This window comes from Patella vulgata, chromosome 7 (assembly GCF_932274485.2).
Source record: "Patella vulgata chromosome 7, xgPatVulg1.2, whole genome shotgun sequence".
Lineage (NCBI taxonomy): Eukaryota > Metazoa > Mollusca > Gastropoda > Patellidae > Patella > Patella vulgata.
In genome coordinates, this window is record NC_065885.2 from 24,673,939 (window position 1) to 24,684,970 (window position 11,032).

General features: G+C 33.7%; 1 protein-coding gene across 2 annotated transcripts in view; it reads left to right on the forward strand.

Moving 5' to 3' along the window:
• The window catches only part of LOC126827791 (uncharacterized), a 29,071-nt gene extending 18,077 nt beyond the window's left edge, over positions 1-10,994 (forward strand). For both annotated transcript variants that reach the window (XM_050557327.2, XM_050557328.2), the window contains 4 exons: positions 1,358-1,499; positions 5,363-5,511; positions 7,189-7,324; positions 8,997-10,994. In XM_050557327.2, the coding sequence (XP_050413284.1) occupies positions 1,358-1,499; positions 5,363-5,511; positions 7,189-7,324; positions 8,997-9,264 (695 nt within the window). In that variant the 3' untranslated portion in view covers positions 9,265-10,994. The remainder of the gene's footprint in view (positions 1-1,357; positions 1,500-5,362; positions 5,512-7,188; positions 7,325-8,996) is intronic.
• The last annotated feature ends 38 nt before the right edge of the window (positions 10,995-11,032 follow it).

Sequence of the window (11,032 nt, forward strand, 5' to 3'; positions counted from 1 at the left end):
TGACTTAATGTGAATTCACAAGACTGGCTGTTTTTTATTTTGTGGTGGTTGTGTGGTAATAATAACATTATTATTTCATCACAAATTTAAAAAGGGAGAGGGGAGGTCAGTAGCAACCATGTGGACTTTGTTCAACTGCCGAGAGTCAAGAAATAAAAACAGGCGTTTATTTTTATTTTACACTCATAACAACATGTACAGACATAATACATGGTGTTTGTATTCATTTCATACACAGAAGTTTCAGTTCACAAATATCAAAAATTATATTTTACTTGGTTGCCTATAAATTGTATTATTTTTTTTAAGAACTCCAATATATGTTCATAAATATTGTTCATATAATTGAAAGGTGTATGCTTTATGTCCCATGCGGGTATGAAATAGGTGTCACAGTTGCTCAGGTTCAGGTTTTGGATCCTGGTGTTGACCTAGAAAGTTCCTTGGGGCTTTCCAAGTACAGCTGTCTAGTCGATTGGATGGGACAAAAAAGGTCCTGTGTACACAATGGCATGCAACTAACAGACCCCTTGACAGTTGGAATTCGATATAAGAGTAGGCAGTAATGCTGCTGTCCAGGCAAAATTTCCCTCATAACACACTGTATGGCATATGCCTGTCTTGATTAACCCAGTCGGAGTAGAACAGTAGGACATTAAACCCCATTTCATTTCATTTCCTTGGGGTTTTCCAGTGTGGTTTTCTCATAGCACTCTTATTTCGATTTCCAAAGGGGATCTTTATTGTGCCTAGATATTTATTCTTACCAAACTCTCTGTCCTGTACTAATAATTATAATGAAAAACCAGATTGGAAAATCCAGATCAACTTGCTCAGTCAACACTGGGATTGATCCGGGACCACATTGCTTCTAAGTAGTGTGGAGTAGAGTCAACTGCCAAGATTTCCTGACTTTACTCTGGGACGTCTGGGTTCTTCCCATTGCTAAAGATCTCTGCAAGCAAGTGAATATTTGTATTAATGACCTAGTTTGTTTTGAATGGTCATTATAAACCCTACCTTTCTATTGTTTACTTCAAGGAACGGTTGTGCATGTGCACATCATCCAAATACAACCGCCAATTGAACACATACAATAGGTGTCCCAACTATCATCCTTGTATTAAAAAGTTGAGCCATATTCATCGTCCAACACATTTTGTCAGTTATAATTTTTTAGACAAACGTCACTGATATACTGACATTACAGTCACTGTGGTTAATTGGTTACTAACTGGTGATAAAAGGTGCAATTAAGGGTTAGGGTCAAAAACGCATGTGGCCCAAATTTCAGTGGAACCCTGTGGAGGGAAAAATAGATCTAACTTTAATAAAAACTCTTCCATTCTAATTTCAGTTGTCAGTGTTTTAGCAGAATGTCCAATAAATGCTGTTAAGAATGCTCAGTTATGTACGGCCAGTCTTGGAATAGGACCCCCTACAGGACCAAAACCATTTGTTGAAAAGGGAAAAGTTGAAATGGCTAAAAGAGCTTGTAGGTGAGACCTACCATATTTATTTCTTTTTATAAAATAATTTGATTGTCAATGATAATCAAATTAAACCCAAATCCCATCAATATACTCTTGTTTAATTATATATCGTATATAAAATATCTTTTCTCCTAGAATTCTCAGACTGTTATAGATAAAACGATCATGAATATTGGAAAGAGTAGACATTTTGGCATCAGCAGATATATTCTAAGATGGTCGAAATTAGATTGTACAAATTATTTTGTGACTAGAGATCAATGTTTGATATAAAACATACCAAATAGATAATATTTTACTGACAAACTTAAATACATTAAACATACATTATGCAAGAGCTAAATCTGTCTATTGCAGGTCTTTCTTTAGGCCTGAAATGTTATCTAAATTATTAATTAGACATTAATTAACCTATCCAGGCCATAATCAACTCTAGATGACAGCGCTAGCCTGCGATCTTTAGTGGATTGTAAGCCGATTTACTGCATAACTTTCCTTCTCGATTAAACGATTAAATGGATAATCGAGACTATGCTGTTTATCGTACTGACTTTAGTAATGATGACCGAGGCTTGTGAGAATTTCAGTCGCTTAGTTCTCGGTTCATCTTGGATCAATTTGAATGAAATTTTCACCAAATTGCCTTTACATTATCTAGTTTTTAACCATTATAGTCAGAACTGCCAACTCGTTATCGAATCTCCCATAATGTATCTTTAACAAAAAGTAAAGTAATCTTTGCAGTGAAAAAGTTCTATTTCATTTATCTTTTGTTTTAAAATATTGTTGATGAAGATGATAGAAATATTATTGCATTGGTCTAAAACTAGTAACTTAGAGCCTCCACATTTCATGTCAACAACAACACTGTTGGAGAACTTTATCTTAGAGCAAATGACTATGGATTTTTTTAAAACAATATTTTTATTCAGAATACCTGTATGGGATTGGGGGATCACGTGGCTAAGTGGATAAGACGCTGGCTCGCTAGCCTGGAGGTCGGGTGTTCGATCCCTGCATTGGCGGAGAAAGTTCATCCAGTTTTTCCGGCGTGGTTCCCCCTTGTCAGTGATGCAGGACGGAGGGCCTGACAAGGACAGCTATCTAGTCCTTCGGATGTCCGGGCAAAATTTCCTCATAGCACACTGTATGGCGTATGGCCGTCTTCATTAGCCCAGCATAGGAGCAGAACAGTAGGACGTTAAACCCCATTTCATTTCATTTCATTTCATTTCTGTATGAGATTGGGGAACAGGCTTATAGCCTATGAAAAGCCCCCTCCCTGGCTGTGGATTGATGTACACGATGCAGGGTATGCTTGTTTCCTAGAACCCCTGTTATATTGGAAGTTCACAATGTAGACCAGCACCAGCTGTGTACCAACTAAAATTTTCTTTTCTTACACTCTTCAGTAGAAAAAAGTCTGAATTTTAAATTGGTTTTTATGTGGACATATATTGTCGTCGTCCCTGTCCATCCACAATTTGTTATTGAACACTCTACAAATCACAATTTTTATCCAATTTTGATGAAACTTTAAATAGGGGTTTACCTCCCAAAGATCTCAGTTTGTTTCGATATTGGCATATATCAGATCGTAACTTCATGGATTATGGCCCCTGATTGTACGATAAATCACGTTTTTAGTTTGTGGACACTCTACAGAGGTCACAATTTTTGTCCGATTTTGATGAAACTTAAAATATATGTTTATGTCTCAAAGATCTCAGTTCCTTTCGATATTTGCACATTTCAAACCATAATTTCCTGGATCACATTTTTAGCTTGTAGATCCTCTAGAGGACACAACATTTATCAGATTTTAAAAACTTAAAATATATCTATATCTCAAAGATCTCAGTCCCTTTCAATACCATAACTTCTTGGATTATGACCCCAGATTGTACGAAAAATCACGTTTTGTTTTTAGCTTGTTTTCTATCCATCTCTTGCAAAATGTGGGCCTATCCAATCTGATTAAAACACAGATCCAATTCCGTTCCGTTTTTATAGTTCAAAATTTCGATTTTACTTGTCTTTACTACACTTGGATCTGGAAGTGTTGTTATTTAACTCGTGTTCTGCTTGAAATGAGGGGTCGGCCAATCAAATGGTCTGTCGAATCAAGCGTTTGACCTTTTTTGCGCGGAACTGTGGGTAGACATTAGCGGCAATAGAAATCAAAACAAAGCGAAAGTAGATAAAAAATACATGGCGGTCGCTAATTGGTTAATCGAATGACTGACGTAATCGGGTCAAATGTCGCTTGCTTGGTGTACCTGACGTCATAGAATGTGAACTCCCACTATAACTTGTTAGATCTACATGTACATGTAGTGTAGGCCATCGAAAGTATAAAAAACAAAACGAAATATAGATCTATATTTTAATTAGATTGTGGGCGTATCTTGCCTGGCAACCGCTGGCTTATTTGTCAAATTGACAAAAGGTGATATTTTATATCGTCAGTGGGGAGTCTAAAGGTCATATCTTAGTTTTTCAACATTTTCCAGTAGAACCAAACATCGCATTGAGGTTAAGAGTCAAAATGTTGTGCAGAAACATGTTGTACGTCAAAATGTTGTACGTAAAATGACGTATTTCTAAAGATTTTTCAAATATTTCTGTAAAAAATGTATGTGTTGCCGTTTAAACAGCAGGCAGTGAAAGCTAGTAATTTGCAATTTAATACAGCAAAGACATATCTCGGGAAAAAATTAACCTTTACCGCTTCAATTTCATAGATTTCTTACAATAGAGACCCAACAATAGTTTCAATAACCATAAAACAATACAGACTACACTTAGTTTGAGTGTAATGTTTTTGTAAGACATGAAGTTAATTTTTTCAAGGAAATTCAACATTTTACCTCGCGATATTGATATTTGTTTTGGAATGCCCCATATACAGCATTTTGAAACAATATCTATAAAAACGATTTGATTGGCTTAGATATACAACAACTAGATGAAATGAAATGGAGTTTAACGTCCTACTGTTCTGCTCCTAACCTGGGCTAATGAAGACGGGCATACGCCATACAGTGTGCTATGAGGGAAATTTTGCCCGGACAGCGGCACTACGGCCTACTCTTATATCGAATTCCAACTGCCAAGGGATCTTTTACGTGCACGCCAATGTGTACACGGGACCTCGGTTTTTCGTCCCATCCGAACGACTAGGCAGCTTTCCTTGTCAGCCCCTCCGTCCTGCATCACTGACAAGGGAGAACTACGCCGGAAAATCTGGATGAACTTTCTCGGCCAATGCAGGGATCGAACACCCGACCTCTAGGCTAGCGAGCTAGCGTCTTAGCCACTTAGCCACGTGATCCCCCAACAACTAGATGAAAAGATGCGCCAGAAAAGCTGAATTTCGTAAAATATACACGATACAACCTTTTACTCCCTACTGACAATATGTAATTATAACAGAGAAAAGGTCTTAAGTATTATATATGTAATACTTACAGAGAAAAGGTGATATCATAAGTATTATATATGTAATACAGAGAAAAGGTGATATTATAAGTATGAAATATATAATACAAGAGAAAAGGTTATATTATAAGTATTATGTAATTATTATAGTGAAAAGGTATATTATAATGTAATAATTACAAAAAAAAGGTGATATTATAAGTATTAAATATATAATACAAGAGAAAAGGTTATATTATAAGTATTTTATATGTAATTATTATATTGAAAAGGTATTATTATAATGTAATAATTACAGAAAAAAGGTGATATTATAAGTATTATATATGTAATAATTACAGAGAGAGAAAAGGTGATATTATAAGTTATGTATATGTATGTACAGTGAAAAGGTGATTATATAAGTATTATATATGTAATTATTACAGAGGGAAAGAATTAGATGTTGCAGTTAAATGTTTACAAGATATAAAAGATGTTTGTCAGGGTAATACAGAAAGAGAACATTATCTACGTATGATGATAGATGTTGATAATACTAGACAAAGTGTTCAATATTTCTGTAGTAATTTAAATAGTAAGTACACATTATATTTGATTATACCATCTATTTAAATTGTTATAAATATCTCCCGATAGATATCAAGGTGTTATCATGCTAATCAGAAAGAGAGAAACATCTAACCAACACAAACAAGATTATTTTGAGACTAATACAATTTGCTTCTGTGGAGACGTCATTCAGGAGTGCGACGAAACAAGATTATTTTGGGACTAATACAATTTGCTTGTGTGGAGGCATCATTCAGGAGTGTGAGGAAACGGGAGGTCACAAATGTAGCCAAATGTTTCATATCTTATTAAACATTCCAAACTATTTTGGTTTTATATTACTATCCGGTTTTAGTCATTCAAATTATCACATTTAAATGTTTTAAATTACTCTGATTAAATGTTTCAACCTACTCAGGGCCTATTTTAACGTGCCTACAGACACGGACGTGCCTCGAAATGAAAAATCCGTGCTTGGAGAATCTAAAATTCATGCTTTGAAAAGATGGTATAATGGTATGTTATGTATCCTTGTGAATCTGAAAAGATCGCATGAAGAAATTTAGCAAGTGTGTCCTTAACAATCATTGTGATCATCAATTAATGCGTTTGGTTTCGATTCAATTTCGGGGATTGTATGTAAATGTCAAAAAATAAAGCAGTTGTTGACGCAAGTAGTCAGCTGCATGTTACAGTAAAGGTTCGTCTGCTTTTGGGCATTTCTTTGGACTGCCAATGATACCGACACGCAGCTATAAATACAAATGTCAATAGTATGCAAATTTTAATTTAGGCCTCAATTTTTGACCGTTTTAGATGTTGAGGATCAAAAGATTTTGGTTGAATTTGATTTTGGTGCATCTGCTTGGATTATGGCCTTACATACACAGAGCGTAACAAAGTTTGTGAGCTTTATATTGTGATGAATTGAGAACACGGGAGCAAGAATCATACCGATAATCAGCATTCCGCGACCTTCTGTTCTGGAGTTAAGCCCCCTGGAAAACCTTGTGGAAGCGACAGGGACTTGCGTTTTAACCTTGTTTTATTTTTTCACATTTGATGTGAAGCATTGGGGTCACGAGACGACAAACCCCATCGAGTTACCAAACTTTGCCAAAAACCTTGTGAACGCGATATAGGCTACAACGAGAGGTTGAGCCCTATCGATTTTCCTTGTTCCCTATCCATATCTTACAGAATCTCGGCGTATCGTGTATGCCAACCGCTTGTTTTGTTTTAAAAGTGTAAGCGTGGTGATAATTCAGGAAGTTTTTATTTCACTTCTGGTGAGCCTTTGTTTTGGTCACAACTAATTTGGTAACGATTTCAGAAGGTTTATTCCAACACATTAGAGCTAATAACGGTGATGGAAGAAGCTAAATTGAGCTACCAAGTTCTGTGTGGAAAATCGTGAGTCATGTTTTGGAAAGGGGGGAAACCCAGTCAAAAAACTTCCATCTCCAGAAACCGTGCTTCGTCAATAAAACCTTAAAATAGGCCCTGAACCTACTCACCCCCCCCCCCCCCCCGTTTCAATTAATCCATCCACTTTTCTTGCTTCAAACTGTACAATATTTTTATGTTTAAAACTCTCTTGTTTAATGCTTGAAACTATTGTTTAAATGTTTCATACTATATGATTTTAAATGCTTCAGACTATGATTTTAAATGCTTCAGACTATGATTTTAAATGTTTCAGTTTATGAAAATAATGCTGATTGTATTGCTAGTTTACATGGTGAACAGATCAGATGTGTTCAAGAAGTACGAACTAATTTTAAAACGAAAGTGAAAGCAACTAATAATATGGATGTTATGATGACATCTACATGTCGGTAAGTAGAAAAAAACGATGACTATTGATTGTCACCGAGTACCAATTTATTTTCACTACTGATTTTCATATAATAGCAACATGAAAGTAGAACAAAATGCTATATTAGAACAAATGGTGCTATTAGAACAAAAGTATATATTAGACAAAAGACTATATTAGAACAAAGAGCTATATCAGAACAAAAAGCTATATCATAAAAAAAAGGCTATATTAGAACAAACAACAAAAGGCTATATCAAAACAAAAGATTTTCTTTTTATTGCTTTTCCTTTATTTTTGGTCACGATAACTTATGTAAATATGAAAAAAAGAGTACAAAAATTTAATAAAGTGCAGATATGTGAAAGCTGTTTTTGTGTTTCATGTTTTGATTAGTCGAAAATATTACTGGCAGTCATACAGTTAAAGGACATGTCCATATTTTAGGTGTAGTATTAGGAATTTTATAATGTTAAATACTGCACTTTATGATATAATTGTTAAAAATATGTATGAAAATTGAATAGACGACATCTATTTCCCCCAAAGAAACAAAAACAGCGTTTTTATTTAATTACAAGAAATCTTATATGTAACTTAAGTAGACATAGAAAGTGTCTATGAAGCGATGGGTACTGGTCTTTTAAAACAGGTGTTGGCTGCTACTCGTGGTTGATTTAACATTTGTTGATATGGTTTATAATAATACAGAACCATGTGGACTAGGTTAACATAAATAGTGGGTATCAGACAAAATAGATTTAATATGAAAATATGGTGTTTCTATATTAATACCAGCTACTAGCCAAATTATGTTTTACTACAAAAACATTTAGATTTTAGCTTTTAATTCACTTTGATATTTGTATTATCTTGACACTTTGTGTTTTGCTGCTTTGGCTATTAAATTAGGAAATATAGTAAATAGCAAACTTGATCCACAATAAATGCAATATAATGAATAAAGTTTAGTATCTTATGAATGATCTCAACACCGATACAAAAATCGGTGTCTGATTCCCAAGGCCTAGTTAAACAACCAACTGCAACCTCAAGTTCAGCTCAAAAGCCCATGAAACATGAAAGATCCAAAAAGTCATAATTTTATGACCAAGGGAAGAAAGTATTTTCATGGACCTTATAATGTATTTTAAGGTCCATGGTATTGTTCAATAATAAATATTTTGGTTCCCAGTGTATGTGCCTTTTCAGATGGGTTAACAGCAAGAAATGGAATGATTTCTATTTGTGGTTCAGTGCTTAAACTATGGTTTCTATTTCTAACATAATAAATTGCAGTTGTAAAGCATGGCATACATTTCCTTTTAGTTTATGACCTTATTTTAATGGTAGCTGTAGTGGCTCAGTGATTAAGGTGCTGGTTCACTAACCAGGAAGTCTAGGGTTCAATCCCAGTGTCAGTCCAGAAAATTCCCAGGAACTCTTCAGCATGGTTTCCCCCTTGTCAGTTTTACAGGATGGAGGGCCTGGCAAGGATAGTGTCTAGTTGTTCGGATTGGACAAAGAGAACTCTTGACAGTTGGAAAAATCGATATAAGAGTAGGCTGTAGCGCCACTGTCCAGGCAAAATGTCCCTCATAGCACTGTATGGTGTTAAACCCCATTTAATTTTATTTCCGCATATTACTAGTATCTATGATAATGTTAACAAGATTGGTATTTTATTTCAGATTTTTCAATACAGCAGTTAGATGTACTCAGAAAGTTCTACAACCTAAATGTGGTAAAGAGGCTGTAAATATTGTTGTTAGAATACTTCTTGGCTTTCAACCCCCGAAATGTAAAGAATTGGATATGGATCCTGGTTATAAGTTTGATGATGATGATGATGGTTTCAATGATGGCAATACTGCAAGTTCTACATTTACGCCTTATAACATAGATTTATTAATTTTACTTGTTATTGGGACAATTTTACACAAAACTATTGACTGGTAAACATATTGGAAGTGACTAGGAACAATTATTAAAAAACAAACTGTGATATTTCATTTCTTTTTGTTAGATATTTTATATGTTTGTTTTATGTCAGCTGAAATTCATTTATATTTTTAAAAAAAAATTTTGTATTTTATCATATAATTTTAGTCTGTAAGTGGTTTACCTGGTACAAAATTTTGACTATATATATTACAATTATTATTACTTATCATAGGTATCTTTTAACCAAAATAAAATAGATATATTCTAAATGATATATCAACCTAAAAATATGCTTTTATTTAAATGTACACAATTTAGTTTTTTGGTTAGGATCATATTATATGGATGTTTCGGTAGGCATTTAATCAGTTCTGTGCAGTCATATAGAGTACATGTACTTGTATATAAAATTTCACCTTACAACTGGATATTTTCACTTCAGATTTTATATTTATTTAAGATTTCTGTTTGGTATTAGTAGGAATAATACAAGTTCTGTGTTCTATGTAAATCACCTTATTATTTGAAGTGTATGTAATTATTTAAGTTTTAAAACTATTTATTTTAACCCTACATGATCTGTTAAGGCATGTATAGTTTAATTTCTGTAATATAATCACTTTTTATTTTATCAATTTCATGTGTAATGGTAAAAACTGTACAAATTGCTTTTGAATTGAAAGAAAATGAGCCAATAATTAATTCCTTAAATGTAAAAAATTAGTTTACATATAGTTTGAATTTGATGAACCTCAGTCCATAACATACTATTTTTCTCCCACCAAACTCAAAATGGCCTCAACTTGCTCACAAGGGTTTAGACTACTGGTAATGTATAAACATTAAATAAAAGTAGGCCTGTGCCAAACTGAAGAGCACAATTCAGTTATGTTTATTTTAGCTAACCATTTGGTGTCTTAAGGGTTACTGGGAAGCAGAAGATTTAAGTTGTTTATTTCCTTTAAAGAATATATTTTAAATTAAGTAGTGGTGACTACCTAAGGGACATAATACATGTTTTGCTTCTGAAATCATAAGAATTACTTTATGCTGTACATTTTTAAATCTTATAAAAGCGGCTTTCAATACTGAATATACTTTGAAAGATTGGTTCCCTTGAGGCTAAATAGGTCATGTGTTCTGAATATACTTTTAAAGATATGTTCTCTTGAGGCTAAATAGGTAATCTGTTCTGAATATGTTCCCTTGAGGATAAATAGGTCATGTATTCTGAATATACTTTTAAAGTTATGTTCCCTCAAGGCTATATAGATCATCTGTCCATCCCCACCCCATATTTAATGCTTTTAAAGATATGTTCCCACAAGGTTAAATGGGTCATCTGTTCGACCCCTTAATTTATTGTTATCTAAAAATGATATTTCTCAAATTGCCTTATTATCTAAATTATAACAGATGGCATCCACTGACATTGCTGTCTTAGTGTATACATTTACTCATGAATGAGTTACAACCAAGTAACGCCAATACTCATCCATTCCCTATCTTGTTAAAGATACTTTTTTTTGGCATGTTTTCCTGTACTTATGCTGGCGATAGTCAAGGAAATACATCTTTAAATCAATTTAAAATAGAAATCCATTCAATTGCATTTGATATATTCAAGCCACTTTTATAAATATAAGATTTTACTATATATGTAGATGTGCTAATGTGTTGTTTGTAATTTTTTTCTTACAAAATATCTAATGATACAACCAAAGATAAAATATTAATATGCTCAACGTATTGTGTTTGATGTTTTTACTCTACAATCTGATCA